This window comes from Ciona intestinalis, chromosome 1 (genome assembly GCF_000224145.3).
Source record: "Ciona intestinalis chromosome 1, KH, whole genome shotgun sequence".
NCBI classification, from domain to species: Eukaryota; Metazoa; Chordata; class Ascidiacea; order Phlebobranchia; family Cionidae; genus Ciona; species Ciona intestinalis.
Genome location: NC_020166.2, coordinates 7,227,495 through 7,247,185, shown reverse-complemented (window position 1 = coordinate 7,247,185; position 19,691 = coordinate 7,227,495). Strand labels below are relative to the sequence as shown.

General features: G+C 34.6%; 7 protein-coding genes across 10 annotated transcripts in view; 6 read left to right on the top strand and 1 right to left on the bottom strand.

Annotated features, from left to right (window-relative positions):
* The window catches only part of LOC100178735 (heme transporter HRG1), an 8,113-nt gene extending 3,619 nt beyond the window's left edge, over window positions 1–4,494 (top strand). Inside the window, exons 2-5 of one of the 2 annotated variants that reach the window (XM_026835686.1) lie at window positions 2,986–3,010; window positions 3,070–3,254; window positions 3,451–3,612; window positions 3,900–4,494. In XM_026835686.1, the coding sequence (XP_026691487.1) occupies window positions 3,101–3,254; window positions 3,451–3,612; window positions 3,900–4,039 (456 nt within the window). In that variant the 5' untranslated portion in view covers window positions 2,986–3,010; window positions 3,070–3,100 and the 3' untranslated portion in view covers window positions 4,040–4,494. Of the gene's footprint in view, window positions 1–2,921; window positions 3,011–3,069; window positions 3,255–3,450; window positions 3,613–3,899 lie in introns of those variants that run through there. The other variant, XM_002126832.5, reaches the window with a different exon arrangement.
* Window positions 4,495–4,514: 20 nt separating this feature from the next.
* Window positions 4,515–6,533, bottom strand: LOC100181107 (THO complex subunit 6 homolog). Of its 3 annotated transcripts, none has more exons than XM_018814198.2 (4): window positions 5,957–6,533; window positions 5,665–5,859; window positions 5,185–5,235; window positions 4,515–5,003 (listed from the first exon to the last, which is right to left on the bottom strand). In XM_018814198.2, the coding sequence occupies exons 1-4, from the start codon at window positions 6,467–6,469 to the stop codon at window positions 4,782–4,784; spliced, it is 981 nt and encodes a 326-aa protein (XP_018669743.2). In that variant the 5' UTR covers window positions 6,470–6,533; the 3' UTR covers window positions 4,515–4,781. The 3 variants fall into 3 exon arrangements, with proteins under 3 accessions (XP_018669743.2, XP_002126963.1, XP_009862445.1); XM_009864143.3 differs by lacking the exon at window positions 4,515–5,003 and adding an exon at window positions 5,577–5,611 and having other exon boundaries at window positions 5,190–5,235; XM_002126927.5 differs by lacking the exon at window positions 5,185–5,235 and having other exon boundaries at window positions 4,515–5,054.
* Window positions 6,534–6,752: 219 nt separating this feature from the next.
* Window positions 6,753–8,171, top strand: LOC100176424 (V-type proton ATPase subunit D-like). Its single transcript, XM_002127081.4, has one exon. It carries the CDS (start codon window positions 6,799–6,801, stop codon window positions 7,564–7,566), a length of 768 nt encoding a protein of 255 aa, XP_002127117.1. The 5' UTR covers window positions 6,753–6,798; the 3' UTR covers window positions 7,567–8,171.
* LOC100186636 (bromodomain-containing protein 7-like) lies at window positions 8,172–10,577 on the top strand. Its single transcript, XM_002127127.3, has 2 exons — window positions 8,172–9,767; window positions 9,943–10,577. The coding sequence occupies exons 1-2, from the start codon at window positions 8,207–8,209 to the stop codon at window positions 10,212–10,214; spliced, it is 1,833 nt and encodes a 610-aa protein (XP_002127163.1). The 5' UTR covers window positions 8,172–8,206; the 3' UTR covers window positions 10,215–10,577.
* Window positions 10,561–14,106, top strand: LOC100184256 (exosome complex component RRP42-like). The gene is made up of 8 exons (XM_002127148.4): window positions 10,561–10,667; window positions 10,959–11,060; window positions 11,304–11,398; window positions 11,779–11,944; window positions 12,401–12,471; window positions 12,697–12,820; window positions 13,243–13,398; window positions 13,789–14,106. Exons 1-8 carry the CDS (start codon window positions 10,611–10,613, stop codon window positions 13,888–13,890), a joined length of 873 nt encoding a protein of 290 aa, XP_002127184.1. The 5' UTR covers window positions 10,561–10,610; the 3' UTR covers window positions 13,891–14,106.
* Window positions 14,107–15,005: 899 nt separating this feature from the next.
* LOC100179565 (dehydrogenase/reductase SDR family member 13-like) lies at window positions 15,006–16,346 on the top strand. Its single transcript, XM_002127204.5, has one exon. It carries the CDS (start codon window positions 15,018–15,020, stop codon window positions 16,002–16,004), a length of 987 nt encoding a protein of 328 aa, XP_002127240.1. The 5' UTR covers window positions 15,006–15,017; the 3' UTR covers window positions 16,005–16,346.
* Window positions 16,347–16,378: 32 nt separating this feature from the next.
* On the top strand, window positions 16,379–18,010 carry LOC100181879 (D-threo-3-hydroxyaspartate dehydratase-like). The gene is made up of 2 exons (XM_002127226.5): window positions 16,379–17,143; window positions 17,234–18,010. Exons 1-2 carry the CDS (start codon window positions 16,409–16,411, stop codon window positions 17,627–17,629), a joined length of 1,131 nt encoding a protein of 376 aa, XP_002127262.1. The 5' UTR covers window positions 16,379–16,408; the 3' UTR covers window positions 17,630–18,010.
* Window positions 18,011–19,691: the final 1,681 nt, after the last annotated feature.

Genomic DNA, 19,691 nt, shown 5'->3' with positions numbered 1-19,691 from the left:
CTATAGGTGTCCATCTCCCCCACCTATATACTATATTCTATATCTATATGTCATATTTTTAACTGAATTATATACTGACGCCTGTATCCTTGCGTGATTACAGTGTTTATATATATAAAATTTTGGAAAATGGAACACCTTTAAATAAGTATCTAATTGTTTACTATCAATAAGGGGACAAGAAAATAGAATAAAAAAAGTTTCCCATCTTCCCCCACTGTACTATATATATATACACACATAAATAGTTTGAAATTTACCTTGTCAACTTGTTTTTCAAACCAACCCACTGTACCGCTCATGTCAATGTAGTTCTACTTAATTCCCAAATGTTAGCTTCGTGCTCATTTACTCAGTAATCTTCGTTTTCTGCCTCCATTTAATTACTTCCCTATATGGTAGCTAATTATAGAAGGAAATCGGCGATAAACTATATATAGAGGTTCGTTTCTTTAGTTCTTCACAAGTCAATCAACAACTGAAAGATGAATCGAAAACTTCTCATCGTTCTTCTCATCGCGCTCATCTGCTTTGCTGACCAGGGAGAGAGTTGGCGCCGCCGTCGTCGTCGCCGTGGTCGTAATTACAACGAAAGGTAAATATTAACCATTTGTAAGCGACCAATAGTAAACAACCTGGACCATTCAAAAGAGAAAACTTAAAACTTTACCTTTTCTAGGGCCCTGAACGAGAACGACGAAAGGGTATCAGGTAAAAAAATAATTAAATTTCCGCTTTTGTATAGTAGGGTGGGAGTAGACGGGACAAGGTTAAGTTAAATTAAATTTCCGCTTTTGTATAGTAGGGTGGGAGAAGACGGGACACCTTTAGCACATAATATCCAAAGATCTTGATCGTGTTTTAAACAATTAACAACGATCTGTAGGATTCGTCAGGATCTGGTTTTACAATTATTTGAATTAAATTGTCTTTGTTGACTACCAAATGGGATGAGAGAATAGAATGAATAGGTGTCCCGTCTCCCCTCAACCCTACTATATATTACAACGGTATATATAGTATGATAGGGAAATATAGGACACATTTAGCACGTAATATTCAAATATAACGATCGTATTTTAAACAACTAACGATCCATGGAAGTCGTGAGGAAACGGTTTTATAAAAACCTTTCTTGAATACTACCGAATGCGACGAGAAAATAGAACGAAAATCGTTACATCTTTCCCATCCTACTGTATTATATATAACCTGAATATACATGCATATAGTTTGCATTACACTAAATAAAAAGATATATAGTAGGGTGGGGGAAGATAGGACACATTTAGCGCAGAATATCTAAATATTCTGATCGTGTTTTATACAATTAACAACGGTCTATGGGAGTCGTGAGAATACGGAAATATATTTATTTGAATTTTCTTTGTTTACTACCAAATGTGACCAGTAAATAGAATGATAAAGTGTCCCATCTCCCCCACCCTACTATATACATATAATTAATGCAGGTGAAAACGCAATCAACGACATCTCGGCTAAAAATGATATGTCGAAAATGTAGATGAAAGAAATGTAGTTTCTGTGACGCAAGCAGAAGCAATAAGTTCACCGAAACTAATATTTCTCGCATTCGAGCAATAAATACAAAATATAAAAGCAAGTATTGAATTCGTGTACTTGGAGGGTAACTTTAACAGAAAAGGTCGCTGCCTTAAATTAGTAAGGGTCCCCACAACAAACAGTGACGTTATATTTCATTACAAATATATATATACAAAAATCACATAATATCAGTGTGATACAAAGGATTCTTATTTAGATTGCATAATTTTAACAAACCTATTTATGTATAGTAGAATGGGGAAGATGGGACACCTTTTGTCTATTTTCCTGTCCCGTCTAGTATAGTAAATAAAAAACATTTAAGAATTATGAAACTGTTCCCTCACGACTCCCGTAGACAGTTGTTAATTGTTTAAAACACGATCAGGATATTTAAACATTATGTGCTAAAAATGTCATATCTTACCCCACAGTACTATATAATTGTATTGCAGTAAAATATATCTAAAACACCTTATACCCCTGCGTCAATTGTGTAAAGATATTTCACTTATAGATAACTTCCTGTGCTAAATAATATTCATAATACGCTTAACGAGCTTAGTTCTGTGTACACATGTCAATCGCGTTAGAATAACTACCTAAAGAAAACTCCCGCCTTCGATTTGCCGCTAACGAGCATTTGCAAGAAATTGTTGGCTTTTGTTTACAGGACTCGTCTTTAACTTGCTCACAACATTTCCAATAAATGGTTGGTCTTTCTGATATGGTGGTAGCACTCCTCGTAAGGCTGCACTGTTTCTATTTCGTTTCGGATAGATGTTTGGAAAGAAGGATGTCTAGAAGAGGAAGTTCAAAAAGACGAAATATTTTAGCACCATCACTAATAAATGACTTATGTCTAATGAGAATTGCTCTAAGCAACAAATGACGCCGCAAAAGGCATGTAGGCCTATCCCCCTATTCTCGATAGGAAGTAATGGTATAAAATAAAACAGAATATCGCTATTGTATTGCTATGAAATAGGTATAAACACAACTCATTAAAGGTAACTTCCAGCTTCGAATAATCTTTATAGGACGCTTAATAAGCTAAGTTCTGAGTACACATATGTCAATCGCGTTGGAATATTAGCTTTAAGAAAATTTCTAAGTTGTAGTAAAGGGTTAATTAATATTATGTTAACTAGTTTAATGCGTGCTCACTCATTAGAGCTTTGTAGAATTAAAAAAATGTTTTGAAATCATGTTAAGTATACTGTAAGGATTGCGTCCATAATATTGTATCATGTCAGCGTTTCTTTTTGCCATATACATTTGAATAGGCATTAGATTATCTTTCTAGTAGCCTATCTATGCTTTTACGATTTACGTAACCTTGTTTACCAAATCGTCACGAATGAGTTAAATCACGTGATCAAATACAAAAGCATTTCATCAGCATTTCCCCATAGCGAGATAGTTCCGTAGTATTTACGGCCATGTAAGCATTGGTTAAAACGAATTTTACTTATTATTTGTAGTGTTACTATTGTTGTTTAGCTGAATAATCTGGATGGACTGAACTATCGAGATGACAGAAGTAACGTCACGGGCTAGACTTCATTGTAGAATCGCTTATTCTTTGTTTGGAATAGCAATTGGTGTTTCTGTGTTCGTGATCTGGTTGACGGTGTTTGATAATCGAAAGGAAACGTATGCAACAGTTACATATGGTGGTTTATCAGGTATTGAAACGACCTGTTTATATTATATAATGAATAGCTCAAAAGCAATTTAGTTTTCTGTATGCTGTATTTGTAATTGTAATGATGATATATTTGTGCTTTGTTTTTATATTATGAGGGCAAAAGTAATTTAGTTTTATGTATGCTGTATTTGTTATGGTAGTGACTAAAGATTTATGTTTTGATCTACATATAGGTGTGCTGGCAGCATGGAATCTAATTCTCCACATCATGCATTACCAAGATTTATGGAGAACTTGGCTTAAAGGGTTAAGATTGTTTATTGGCGGTGGACTCTTATTCTTGGGCATCACAGGAATTTCTTTTGTTACATTTTTAGTTCTTGCCATTTATCTAAGTAAGCTATTATTTTATGGCAACTGTTTTATTGTAAGTGTGAATGAAATTTCCTGGTGTACTTGTTAAAGTCTGTGCACATATATTATATGATTTACCACCAATTCAGCTAGGTCAAGTTCGTGTATTTCTAGCTGTTTAGAATGCCAGTTTGCTTTAGCCTTTTGTATACATGATTCGAAAAAGAATGGTTTGTGCATATGGATACACCAGTGGGCAGTGATGATCGTTGCCTTATGATATGTTTTATATCTAGTATAAGTAACTAATTAGGTTTATTATTTACAGATCAAAGCGACTTGGTACGGAGTTATTACATCACAGCTATATGGTGCGCTTTGAGTGCCAAATGGTCTTTTCTATTGTTTTGGTATTCTAGAAACTACAGAAACGAATTCGCAGATTTAACTGCATTACTCGAGTTCTAAAACAAATAAATTTATTTATTTTTGTTCCAATCATAAGAGAAGTACCAACTGAAATATATGTGTTTGTTGATTGTATTTTCACAGTATTGTGACTAAAGATTAATATGTTCATTGGTGCAAGTTAAAAATTATATTTTTTCTGCATTGCTTGTTACTTTAAGCTGTTGCGTTGAGTCAGGCACCTCTGTGGTGAAAAGTAGTGTATTTCATGCTCGTTAAATTTATTTTTGTTATTTAAGAGTGGCTGAAAATAATAAATTGCAGAGGGTATAACATTTTCCATTCAAAATTGCACATTTTTTGCTGGATAAGTCCATGCTATACGATCAAACAATTTTTAAGCAATCTTCTACCTTTAAATTCATGAAGTAGCAGTATTTTTTAGGTTGTTTTCAAAAGTACTGATAACCTATTAACGTGCATATTGCTTTCAACTGCATTAATAAAATTGGTCTAATAAAACATTGATGACATGTTTTTGGTTGAAAGTATAATCTACTGAACGCCTCTTTACTATTAATATAATTTTACATCTAGCTTACAAAACAACAAAAAAATCAGAGTTGTTTTCCTTCATAACCTACATGTATACTACTTTCAACTACAATAATAAAATTGGTCTAATAAAACATTGATGACATGTTTTAAGTTGAATGTATAATCTACCCAACTCATTTTACTATTGTTGTAATTTTACATTTAAAATGGCAGTGTATTGGAGCTTTTAAAGCAAAAAAAAATTTTAAACAAAAGAGAGTCGTTTTCCTTCATAACCTAAGTTAGTAAACATGCTCAGTTTGTAACTATTGCCAGCTGTGACCATAGGTAACTGTTCGGATGAATGACCAGGCCCATGTTGGAAACTTATACTGAAAATTCTGTTAATTGAACATGGTATCTCTGCTTTCTTTTCTCCATTAACACTCCAACGATAGACGGCTGGTTGGTTTCCAACTGATATAATTTCATCGCTATAGAACATTATTCTATGGGAGATGTAGTTAGTATTACTTGTCTGTGGAAAGAAGAAATTAGAATTATTAATTAGAATGCAGTTTAGTAACTTTAGTTCAGTATTATTTCTATTGTTTAAATCTGCTCCACACATTCACAATAATAAGTTTCAAAAAACTAACTGATATAATTTCATCGCTATAGAACATTATTCTATGGGAGATGTAGTTAGTATTACTTGTCTGTGGAAAGAAGAAATTAGAATTATTAATTAGAATGCAGTTTAGTAACTTTAGTTCAGTATTATTTCTATTGTTTAAATCTGCTCCACACATTCACAATAATAAGTTTCAAAAAACTACACAAAATAGTGTGGACTACATTTAATAATAAATATGCAAAAGGTATTCCCTAACCACAGTCCATGTAGATCACATTTTAATTAAATCTTGTTATATATATATACATACATATATTTTTCTGGTTTTATTTTTTCTAGCATCCAGCCATCCAAATAACTTGGCATGGCCTACTATGAAATTTCTGCACTATATTAATCAGTACACATTGAAACATAACTTGCCTTCCATAGGAATGTATCTAACTATTCCCCATTTCCTGTACAAAAGGTTTGGCATTTTTGTATACTACCCACATCTTAAAATTTTTACCTGTAAAATCCCAGCCATACTTTTGGACCTTAAGTGCCACAATGACGCATGTGGACCACCACCACATGCTAACCACTCTCCATTTTCATCAACTGCTACACATGACATAAAATGGCCGGTTTCAGGTCTGGCCAGTTGCTTATTTTTGTGCGGTGTAATTGTACTTGTGCATGATGCTGACCGAATGTCCCATGTCTTGCATAAAACAATGGAGTTATTTTTTGTTTACGAACCATGACACATGAAATTAACACATTTTAGAACATAAAATAATTGAATATAAACATCTAACCTTTACTGTTCCATCTTCAGATGCAGATACCAAGTTGTTTGAATTTATTGCCAAATCATGAATATAATCTTTGTGGCCACTAAATCTGCCTTTGCATTTCATTGTATTGATATCCCATTTGTAGGTTATACCGTCATCACCACCAGCGAATATGCAATTGTCTTTATTGGAGTATCGTACACAGTTGTAAGACTCATTTTCAAGAAGTTGTGGATCTTTTAATGTAAAAGCTTTGGTAGGTTTTCTGTTTATCACATCCGCCCATTTCCATGCCGTTATTGGACCGTCACCAGCACTGAATAAATATTTTCCCGCTGTAACCAAAGAGTGTATTGGTCCACTGTGAGCAAGGAAAGTAAAACATGGTGTAGATTCCGCACCATGGGACGCCACGGCTTCTTGTACATTGAACACAGCTATGTGCCCAAAATTGGTTGCAGCGGCCACATAGGTCCCGCACAAAGAAAACGCAGTGCTGTACACCGTCGTGTGTAATAAAAGTCTCTTATCCATAGCAACTATTAAACCCGACAGATGATGCTTTCACCAAAATGCTGAGTAATAATATCAAACGTAATCACGTGTGGACTTGTTGACTCAGCGAAACAGAACGCCATCAGGTGGTATTTCAGCACAATTTTGTTAATGCGAGATAGATTGAAAGTCGCGTGATAAAAAGTGGTTGTTACAGGCGATATGCTTAATAAAAACATTAAAACTATTAATAGCGCACTGATTTTGTAATATTGTATGTGTCGCAACGTGAAATGTAAATATTGCTTTTTGTGACAGATTATAGACTACTACTTTGGTTTTATTATATAGTACTCTTACATCTCAAAATGAGCTCCCACGATAGAATAGATATATTTCCCTCTCGTATGAACTTGACTATAATGAAGACGCGTCTAAAGGGAGCACATAAAGGTCACAGTTTGTTGAAGAAAAAGGCTGACGCTTTAAAAATGAAGTTTCACTCAATTTTAAGAAAAATTATCGAAGCAAAACAACTAATGGGTGAAATTATGAAGGAAGCAGCATTTTCTTTGGCAGAGGCAAAGTTCTCAGGTGGCGACTTCAGTCATGTTGTCTTGCAAAATGTTGGGAAAGCACAAATGAAAGTAAGGAGTAAAACGGATAATGTGGCGGGGGTAAAATTACCGGTGTTTGAGCATTATGAGGATGGTTCTGACAGCTATGAGCTAACAGGACTCTCTAGGGGAGGGGAGCAACTTTCAAGGCTAAAGAAGAATTATTCTAAGGCTGTGAAGCTTCTTGTTGAGCTTGCATCACTGCAGACATCATTCGTGACACTGGATGAGTCAATCAAAATCACCAATCGCAGAGTAAATGCAATTGAGCACGTTATTATTCCAAAGATTGAGAGAACAATCTCCTACATCATCACAGAGCTGGATGAGGGCGAGAGGGAGGAGTTCTTCCGGTTGAAAAAGATTCAGCAGAAGAAGGAAGTGATCCGCGAAGCTCAGGAAAAAGTGAGGAAGGATTGGGAGAAAGAAAAGGAGGCTAGAGAAGTTTTCTCTTCTATTCCGTCCAACCATGTTCCGAGCATGCTGGATGATAAAGAAGACGAAGATTTGTTGTTTTAATTTTTTTGCTCTCTTCTATTATGTCATTATTCCGGTGTTATATGTGTGACACAGTGCTCAAATAAAGCAAAATACTTTTAGGGAATTCGATTCGTAAATTATAAAAGCTGAAAGTTTAACAATGATTTGTTAGCATAAAATTATCTATGTTTACATCTTTTAAGTGATGTTTAAAGAGCGTTGATTCTCTGCGGTTGTCATTACAAACTCTGATAGTTGCAATATGTTCATTGGTATATTTATGTATATATATTTGATTATAACTTCAACTTGTATGATGCTTGTTGACATTTTGGTACTGTTTATTGGGAAGTAATGAAATGGTCTACAATCACCCTGGTCCCTGGCCATGTTTATGTGTTATGGGGACATGATGTGTTTGTATTGCGACGGAATTTAATATTTGTGTCATTTATGGTGTGTAATCCTGAATAGGAATGAATTTCAAAAGTTATGTGTATCCACTACTATATTATACATTGTACCCGGAATGTATTGGTGTTAAAAACCTTGTAAAATAGTTGTTTTATGTTCAATATTTTATTTATGAACTAGGACTATAATTCTGTTTACGTTCTATAACAAACCATGTTGTTCATGTTAAGGTATATATATATTTAAGGTTGTAGGTCAAACTGCAATGGGCAAGAAACACAAGAAACAGAAATCAGAGTGGAGGCATGCTGAAGATGGGACAGGGTCCGAGAATAAAGCTCCGTTAAAGTTGGTTCTTAAACTTGGATCAGAGGTTATGTATGATTCAGATTACACAGCACATTCACCAGCTGATGTTTATGAGACAAAGCATAAGAAGAGGAAGAAGAAGAAGAGGAGTCATGAAGAACATCGGGAACATGGAGAGTCTTCGTCAAAAATAAGCAAAAAGTATGATGCAAGTGAATCGGAGTTGGACATGACTGTTGATCATGTATCACCTGATGCTCAAAAACTTGATTATGGTGCAATAGAGAAAACACTGAAGGAATTATCAAAAACAAAGCGAGCGGCGTTGAACAAGTTGCTTGATCATCTTATAAAACAACTTGAGCGTAAAGACACTCATGAAATATTTGCATGGCCTGTCAATGATTTGATAGCACCAGAGTATTCAACAGTAATTGATAAACCAATGGATTTCAGCACAATGAGAAATAAGATATTAAACAACGAGTATGTTGATGTCAATGGCTTCAAAGAAGATTTTGAATTGATGACCAGAAACTGTTGTGTCTATAATAAGCCTGATACAATTTATTACCAAATTGCAAAGAAAGTACATGCGGCTGGGATAAGAATAATGAGCAGGGAGAGATTACTAAACCTCAATAGGACTTTAGGATTTTTGCATGAGTTGCCCAAGTATGATGCGTATGACATCCTTGGTTTACCACTGGAGGTTGAGAATGTGGATGTGGGTTCTCCAGATGTTCCTCCTTTAAGCGATCCTCCTCTGGCTCCGGAGAAACCAATGTCGGATGTGGAGTTCGATTCTGTTGCTGAAACAACATCCACTGGTGAGGAGCTGGATCTTAGACCTCATTCGGAAGCAATTAGTTTTACAGATGCAGATAATGAAGACACAGTAGCTCCTGATGTAATACAGGCTGCCAAGTTTGCAAGGCGCAGATTGGAAGCAAAGAAACCAAATGATCGTATTGGGTTTTTAAGGCTGGATAAAGATGGAAAAACCACGCTAAACATTCTGAACCCTGTAGCCGGGGAGGAGGTGACTCGAGAGGTAGATTTGGGAAGTTTAACTTCAAGATTAACAAATGGAATCGATGTGATGCCAGCAGCAAAGGAGGACAAAAGAAATAAAGTCACTCCTCTGACTTATCTCAGCTACGGTCCATTTGGTTCGTTTGCACCAACTTATGACTCAAGAATCGCTAATTTAACGCAAGAAGAGAGTGATCTGCTCATGTCAGCATATGGTGGCGAGACAGGTTACTTGTTCGCACAGAGCATGCAAGAGTTTGTGAGTGGTTGCGACAGTTCTTTGATGAATATGGTTGATGGATTGTTGGACAGTGTCACTAATGGTGAACACACCAAGACCATAAAGAACATTGAAGAAAAAAGAGGAGAGGGCAAAGCAGAAGATAAATCCTCAAGTTTGGACAGTTTGCGATCTCTTGCTGATATTGGAATTGATGTTTCGTTTATCGATGATATAGAACAACGCATGAAGCTTGATAAAGGTGAGAATTTTTGTAACATTATGTTTAAGGTCAATTTTAATGCTTCTAATGTTGTAGTTTTACATTTTGTTTACTCAACAGAGTATACACTTTCGTTAAAAACTTTGTAATTAAGCCGTTTTAGCCTTTATAAAAAAACAACTTTATAATAACAATGGTGTTCATTACCATGCAGAAATGTCATCTATTAAGAAGCCTGCAACAGATGATGTGGACCAAAATCTTGAACATGGAAGCACGTTGATCCACAAACTTGAGGAAGCACAATATGAAAGACTTGGTAAAAAAACAAACAACGAACCAAACCTCCAACCCCCAACATCTAAGGAAGTGGCCATCGCTGACGAGCTACAAAAAACTTTAGTTACCATGGCAACGAATGTAGCTCCTGGATCCATTGTTAGTGTGGCTGGTGTACGCAACGCAATGGGGATAAACTTACAATGATTTCTGCCTTTAATGAGCTAGTAGTGTTGTCAACAACATTATTCATGATATATATATATAAAAAAAAATCTGTACAATGTGCATCACTTTTATTGCTATAATATACGTTATTCTGTTTGTGTCATGAATAATATTATGTATTAACACCTACTGGGCTCACTGGTTGATTCTCAATTGGTTAATGCTGACAACATGTGGAATAGTAGAATAGTAACTCCATATAGTGGAATAGTAACTCCATAAAAAGAGAATTAGACTGATTTTTCCAGTTATTTGATGCTGGTTTATTTTATGATTATGAGTTGTTGATTTTGTATATATTACTGCCTTTATTTCAGTAACATTTTTCTACTTGTTATTTAGTTGTTAGGGTGTAGGTAAAAAAACAACAACAAAATGGCTAAAGTTATGCTCGGTGAATCGGAGAAGTGGTTTATCATACATGGAATCCAGGTTAAGCATGAATTATGATGTATTAAATATAGGTTAGATATAATGTGATTTAAATTATTCAAATAAAGACTTTTGATAATGTGTAGTTTAACTTGAATAATTCCTATTTATGACTTCCTGTCATACTTAAAGTATATCTACCATGCCCTAAATTGTATGTTGTTCTATTTTTGTATATTTTGCTTGATAAGTTCAGTTGAATGGCAGGTTTTTATGTTTTTTATAAAATGTTGTCAAGTACAAACCTTTATTTAAACTGATTGAAGCAAATCAAATATTTTCTGTGATTAGGACGACATGCGTAATGATGGCAGGTCTTGTGAGGATTATCGTCACATTGAAGTGGAAACTGGGGTAGTTTCAAACACACATGGATCATCAAGATTACGATTGGTGGGTTATAATATATTTATGTTGTAATTCAATAGAAATACAATAGTGCATATTTGGCATCATATAATACAGTTGTGAAAAGTGGCACCGCCTAAATAATTTGGTTTTTATGCATCAATTTTTTTTTTATCAAATTAATTTTCATAAAGTCATATAGTCTAGTATTATATTACCTTATATGTAGGGGCATGATCATATTTTATAGTAATGTTTCCTAAAATATCCAAGCGTGTTTTATTTTAGGGAAGTAGTGAGCTCTTAGTTGGTGTGAAGGTAGAACTCGGATCTCCTGATCCTAAAGCACCAAATGAAGGGTTAATTCATTTCCATGTTGATTGGTAAGTTTTTATTACTTTATTAGTAATTGGAAGCTAATGTTGTTAAGTTTGGTCAAAATTCAAAGTACTGATTATATAAATATCTGCCGATTTAGTTTATGTAACAGTCAGTATTGGTAATTAACATTATAGTACTGTGGGGTAAAATGTGACACCTTTAGCACATAATATTCAAATATCTCATTCGTGTTTTAAACAATTGATAATGGTCTATGTCTATGCCTATGGGAGTCGTGAGGATACGGTTTTATAATTCTTGAGTGTTCTTTGTTTGTACTGCTAAACGGAACGAGAAAATAGAATAATAAGGTGTCCCACTTTCTTCCATCCTACTATATGTATGCCACAGTTATCTTATAACAAATGTTATTTATCTGCAGTTCCCCAAATGCAGATCCATCCTTCCAAGGGAGAGGTGGGGAGGATCTCAGTGCAAATATATCTTGTATTTTAACAAGGATATACTGCAATAAGTCGTCCATTGACCTTAACACACTTGGTATCATACCACACAAACAATGCTGGGTTGTACATGTAGATGTGCTGGTAAGACTAAATAATGCATTGAATGTAATGTATGTAACTTACATTATCCTTGCGTGACTGGAAAACGTTAGTCATTATCACACGGGTTTAACACCTCGTACCAGCTCACGAGGTACCATGTATGTTACTTTGTGAGTGATTATTTTTTGGATTTTTTCATTTTTTTATGTATATATACTAGTGACCACTGGGTTGAAGAAATTGCCGTTAAGGGTCTTGCCCAAGGACCCATACGTCCACAATGGTAGCAGCGACGAGGCCTGAACCCATTACCTCTGTGTTACAGGCAGACACGCTAACCACTGCGCCACGGCGCCAGTATTGCTCAGCACTTTTGTGTAAAAAATATAATAACAAATGAAACCTTTTTTATGCAACATACAACACCATCATACAATGTATGCGCGATAAAATGCAACATGCAGCAGTTACCAATAATCTGGTATTTATTTTCAGATATTGGAATGTGGTGGTAACTTGTTGGATGCTGTATCAATTGCAGTGAAAGCTGCTTTGCATAACACAGGGTGAGTACAATATCCACATGACACAATCATTTTTGAATTCTGTCTATTGGATCTTACTTTCACATGTATCTGATACAAATGTGTTTAATCTCTCAGGATAAACCAAGTAGCAGAAAACCTGGTCGTCATGTAGAGTGAACCCACTTTGTCTAAATGTTATAAACAACCCATAAAAAATGCATAAATCTTTTAAAAGCAAAGTAATTTGAAATTGTTTAATCACAGGGTTCCGAACATTCAAGTCACGGATGGTGATGAAGGAACACAAGAGATTAGTCTTCCTGATGATCCAAATGATGTCAAATTTATAAATACAGTCAACGCCCCAGTACTTGTTACAATATCCAAGGTAGCTAACTTAAAATTGTTTCCTAACTTTCTTCAATACAGCATTAATACATCTCTTACAGTGTTCTTTAAAAATTTGCTCTAATCAAATTTCGGTTAACTTACAAAATAATAATTTAAAATTGTTTTAGAACATTTTTTATATGCGATACAAAAAAAAAGTGCCAAATAATCAGTGTTTCTGGTAAAAGTAGATTGTGATGGAACCGCTTACCCTTGTAATGAATACAAAAAGTTTGTTAATCATCACGCTACTAATGATTTTTATTAGCTTGTTTCGAAAATGTAACAATTAAGTTTGTGTTTCAATTTGCAACCGAACCACACCTTATATCCCTATATTTCTTTTTTTACCTATTTTTATTTTTCGCTGCCGTGATTAAGGTAACAAATAAAAGTTATGATTATTAATATAAATTTAAGGTTGGTAGTCGACATGTGGTGGACGCCTCATCTGAAGAAGAACTTTGTTGCAACGCTTCACTTGTGATGGGAGTCACTAAGAGAGGAAGAACGACAGGGATGCGGAAGATGGGCGGAGGAAGTCTTGATCCAGAAAGTATCCCGGAGATGATTGAGGTGAGATGCTTATTCTTGTGTTTAAACTTTCTGGTATTAAAACAGAAACTATTAAACAAAAATCTGAAATTAACTTTATTTCACATTTTTTTCACAAACAAAAACTAATGAAAATGTTATTTGAATTTAAATTAGTTACTTTTTCGTACTGTAAATTTAGAATTATATGAAGTGCGTAATGGTAGATTGCTCACTACGTAAACGAGGGTTAGGAAAAGGACGATTACAAGCCAAAGTTTAAACAATGATTGTTTTATTTGTTAATTCAGCTTTGTACCCATTTATAAGTCAGAAATAGGATATCCGTCATTTTAAAAGCAGAAAACACATTTGGCCAGTTAGATGATGAATACTAAGCTACTTAATATACTATATACATTTTTTTTTTAGACTGGAAAAAACATTGGTCGCCAGCTTCATATTTCTCTTGATAAGCTGCTCAAAACTGAGCAAGGAATGGCTGAGGATATCGAAAAAGCTGGTTATTTATGACAAACCAAAGCTACTCTAAAGAATTTTAGAAATCAGGTTTTGTTTCTACTATTGAAAATGATCAGTATCGAAGCATGATGTGGCATTTCCTGTGAATGTCAACTGATAGTGATTGACAGTGTGATGGCTCATTATTAAAGCGAAAGAAAGTTTTTCTATTGTTGGCAATAATGTATGCAAAACGTGTCAGTTTCAATACACAACTTTCCAGTTGAACTGGTTTTGTAAAATCGTGTCTCAGTTTCGCCGAATTTAATTTTATCATGGGATTCATGAACCTTACATAAGAAATTAAAGAACTCAACTTTCATATCAAACAACAGTCGTAACTGTTTTGTTAGTATTAGAGTTCTATCAATTATTAAACTTTCAGGTTTGTTACACTTAAGCATGCTTGTGTAGGTTTAGTTTGATTGGTAAGGTTGTAAAAAGTCTTTGATTAGAGCATGCAACAAAAACTATGTTTCGTACAAGAAAGGAAAATAATTAAAATTCGTGGTCAATTAACAGAATGGGTAAGTTGTTTTCTATTCATACATAGTTGACAGTTTTAATTTTTAACATAACATTATGTTGTTTTCTAGAAGGTTCACTGCAGGACTAAAACCACATCCGTCTGACATGATCTACTTCTTGAAGTTACTATAACCACAACAGATGAATATTTAGTAGAAAAACTATTTTTGTAACCATTTTATATGATATACCAAGTATAAAACCACTCTTCAAAGATACAATGTGACAATTTCATGAAAATGAAATTAAAATTTCAATAATTTCTTAAGCAGATGACTGTACCAGCAAAACAGTTAAATAGAAGATGCCAGATTGCAAGAATATTTGTTTGCTATTACAGTCACTTGATATATTTTCCATTGTTTATTTAGGAAGAAATATTAGTTTGTAGTGTACAGTTTATAGAAATATTGATCACTATGCAACAGAAAATAAACGCAGGAAAAATTGAACTTTACTTTATTTGAAATTCCTTCCTTTTGATCTAAACCTAGTCCAGCATTATTTATTTTAACTGTACCTAATTGCTGATAACTGCTGGTAAATTACAAATTTTGTATTAAGTGCACTTGTAACCAGTCATGTCTTTTTTTAGGTGCTTATAGGTGATCATGGTTTCTTTTGTAGTTGTTTACCCTGCTGTAATATTTGTTGGCATACTGAGTTATGCTTGGTGGGGTAATAAATACAAGCGAAGCATCTGCAAGTCGAAGGCTTCTTTGAAAGGGAAAACTGCTCTTATTACTGGAGGAAACTCGGGTATTGGAAAAGCAACAGCAATTGAGTTGGCGAAGCGTGATGCACGAGTAATTATTGCTTGCAGAAATAAAGCAAAGGCCGAAGCAGCCGTGTTTGATATTCGAAAAGAGTCTGGCAACCCTGAAGTTCTTTACAGGATTGTGGATTTCATGGAATTTAGCTCTGTGAAGTCATTTGCAGAGAACTTTTGTAAAGATGAACCACACCTTGATATTTTGGTTCACAATGCTGCTGTGTTTGGTACTGGAGAGAAATATGGATATTCTGCTATGGTTGTAACCAACGTTTTTGGACCGTTTATTATGATGCATTATTTAATGAGGAAGATGCTGCAACAAGCTGAAACAAGACCTGTTCGAATTGTTGTAGTTGGTTCTGATGCTTATATGTTTGAGACCTTCACCAAAGACAAATTAGGACAAATACCGGACAAGACTTCGTCATCTAAAACTGTTTTTAAAATGTACGGACTTAGTAAATTGTGCAGTTTGTACCATTTTCTTGCCTTGACCAAGAAACTACAGGGCAAAAACATATCTACATTCTGTGTTCATCCAGGAACAGTAAATACAGGATTGGGTAATGGGTTTTCACATGAAACATCATATGGTCCATGGCTTAGAAGAATAATTATGGGTCTGTTTGCAACTGATCCTTACTTTGGCTGCCAGACAGCAGTTGAATGTGCTGTTGCTGAAGGGATGGAACATAGAAGTGGAAAATATTGGAGCTATTTCAAAGAGCAAGAGTTAAAACCACATGCACTTGATCAAGACCTGGAGAAAGAACTTTGGGAAGAATGTGAAAAGATCACTGAATGCAAATGGGAGTTTACATAAATTAAAAAAAAACAATCAACATTTTTCACATTGTATAATTATTGTAAATTTTGATTAACTGGTATCATTTTATTGCTTTTTTGCAATGAATTATTTTTTTTAATTGTTTTTCACATGTCAACACTGCACCCATATTACTGTAAATTTGGTGGTGTCTAAATTAAGTATAAACTCAATTAGATCTTAACAGCTATAATAAATATAGACTACTTTAAAATTTAGGTGTCAAATAAAAATTTAAATGTGGAAGGAATAATTACTAATTAACTTTGCATGTTGTTTGAAGGTTTATTTATGAAACTATGTAGCAAATGATTTTTTTTTAAATTCACTGTTTTTGTTTCAATTGATTAATGGCTTTGTGGTACTCAGGTTAGGGTTAGGTTTATTTATCAGGAAAATTAATGCAGAAGATGAATGATTTAAGAACGCCAGCTTTGGTTGTTTACAAACACAAGGTAGAAGCAAATTGTGAGCGAATGCTAAAGCTTGCAAAAGATCATGGAGTTACATTAAAGCCCCATTTTAAAACTACGAAGTGTTTGGAAGTTGCTATTATGCAAACTGGAGGTACCAAGTGTGGAATGGAGGTTTCTACTCTCGTGGAAGCAGATTTACTTGCAGAAAACGGTTTCGAGAATGTGATTTATGCCTATCCCATTTCTCCACATAAGACTCCAAAATGTGCTGAGCTGAGTGAAAAAATGAAATCCTTTGTGGTATTTGTGGATAATGTGGCAGCTTTAAAAGCATTGGAGCAGTGGAAACTTAAAGATAACAAGAACTGGCAAGTTCTTGTGGAGGTAGATACTGGTGCTGGAAGATCTGGAGTTCAAATTGAGTCTCTTGATGCTGTATCTCTTATTAAGGAAGTTGTAAAGTGTGGCAATGTAACTTTCTCAGGTTTATATTCTCATTGTGGTCACTCCTACAAATGTAAAAATGCTGAAGAGATCAAAGAAGTGGGTAAGATGGCAACAAACAAAATGCTCACTTTAGTTGATGAATTAAAGAAACAAGGTATTACCTGTCCATCTTATGGTATTGGATCAACCCCTTCTTGTAGCAAACCTGCACCTGAGATGTCAAAGTTAACAGAATGGCACCCTGGAAATTATGTGCTCTATGATCTCATGCAGGTAAACTTGATAATAGGATATCACATAGGTACAACTTAAAGTACTATGGGTAAAAGCTAGGCTGGGTAAATTAACATTATTTTATTACAGGTTAAGATTGGTTCATGTGAAATTGATGATATTGCTAGTTTTGTCCTAACAAGAGTCATTGGTCATTACACGAAAGGGGAAGATGTTTTTCTCATCATTGATTGTGGTTGGACTGCTATAAGTCTTCATGGAGTTAAAGACAGTGAGGAAACTTCAGGATATGGGTTGATTGTTGATCATCCAGAGCTTAAGCTGGCTCATATGAGTCAAGAGCACGGTATTGTTAAAAGTAAAGATTCTACCAAACCGCTGGACTTGTCCCGCTATCCTGTTGATTCATTTTTGCGTATATATCCATATCATTCTTGTGCCACTTGTGCAATGCATCCAGTGTTCTATGTTGCTGATCAAAATGACAACATTATTGACCACTGGAGGCCAGTAAAGGGTTGGTAAACTAACATATTACCCAAAAATGCTGTAAACATTTTAACCTTCTTGTATAAAATACTGTGAAAACTACCCGTACAGTGCCAAAGTGTTGTGTATTATTTTTCCACTGCAAAAAATTCTTTAAGTTCATTTAATATTTTACATATACTGCCTTTTTAACATATGAAGAATATGGGATATGCTTATCTATAGCAATTATTGTTGAATCTGTAATCATATTAGGAACACCAGCATTCATTGTTATCATAATCATTTTTGCTGCAATGCTTTGTACCCATAATTTATAACATTTGTATTTCACCATTACTCTATACTTCTCTTTATTGTGTAATCCATAAGTGTTCCTCTGAAACAATTGTGAACTAAAGGTGGGATTTCTCTTAAGGGGTTTTATTTTTCTACCATGATCTAATGTTTGGGTCGAACTACTGTAAAGCCCCCCCCCCCCATTGCACGGGTTGTGTTGTTACCCACATTTTTCTTCCAATTACAAAGTAATCTGTTATAATTAACTATTTGTACCTCATTCTTCAACTAATACTTCATTTATCATTTTATCCTTAGCGTGTTAACGACTATTAATTTCCCGTATTTGTTAATTCAATATAAAGTTTATCATTGTAATCCAAGGTATAAATTAAAAAAAATATTTATTTAAAAAGGCTAAATTTGGTTAAAATATTTTAAGCTGTATCCTCACAACTATAAAACTAATTATAAAACTGTATCCTCACGACTCATATAGGCCGCGTTGTTAATTGTTTAAAACGTGATCAGGATTTTTGGATATTATATAGGTGTCTCGTCTTTCCCACCCTACCACATATCATTAAATCTGTCACACCCACACTTTAACTGTGCATATGTAATAAAGTAAATAATGCAAAGTGTATAGCCTACTACAATAATTGTAGAAGTCTCATTTTGCGTTCCTGTATGCTTCAATTGGGAGAGTTTGGTTAAAATTACGATACTTAGTTGCAATAACTCGATCCTTTAAAATCCAGGCAAGAACATTCTACGTTTCGTTCTCGTATGACTTCAAGCATAAGCATAGTACATGGCCTACTACACTACCAAATATATCTCTAGTAGGCCGTGGTTTATTATTGGAAAATAGTGTTTTAGGATTTAAGCATGCATGGACACAAGAAACAATTTTTTCAATTATGCTTTAAACGAAACGCATTATCGGCATATTGGTGTTACGTAAAGTGTGGTCCGGGACGCTGATCTGACGGCTTACCGCGATTGACCAGACTGATGTAGGATTTTTTAACACACAGTTTATAGCATATAAAAACTACTATAATAAAACGGCAAGAATAACGCTCGAACACACTATAAAGTCTTGACCACAGTAATCAAATACAACAACGTTCTAACCACGGTAATCCAATACACCAATGTAACGTTACTCTGGTCAGAGTTCGTGCAATTCCTGAAGGGTTCTACAAGGTGCTTACTATACAGTCTAAACCACTTACACATGGAAGCGAATAAGAATGACAATAACAAACTGAATAAATATATAATGGATTTTTAAAGCCCATGTTATATGTACAACTGTATACTTATTTCGCATTTGCTGGATTTATCACTATATTGGAAGTACGTGTGTTTCTTCTTTGCCATTGTTTAACTACAATAGTGTATATACTGTGTACTCGGCTGCTTATTATTGGCGAATAAATTATTGGATTTAATGCACTGTTTAAAGGAAGTAAAACGCCAGCACTGATTACGTACACAACTGGGTCCAATTTTACCCCTGACAAGCTGATAAAAGCCATAATACAAATTGGAATCCAACACAAAAAGTTCGTTAGTATCAGTCGAACGATGCGATTCTGCATCGCAGCTTTTTCGCGCGCCTGCAGCAGAGTTTGATTCCATCGTTGTGCTTTTCTGGTATATCAAGATATATCCAACCAACATGTACAGAAATAGTAAGAAGTTAACCGTTATTATACAGGTTGAATACAACCATGTTTCCTCTCCCATATACACAAACAATTTCGGCATACATACACTGGTGCTCCCGTAATAACTGATATCACCATGA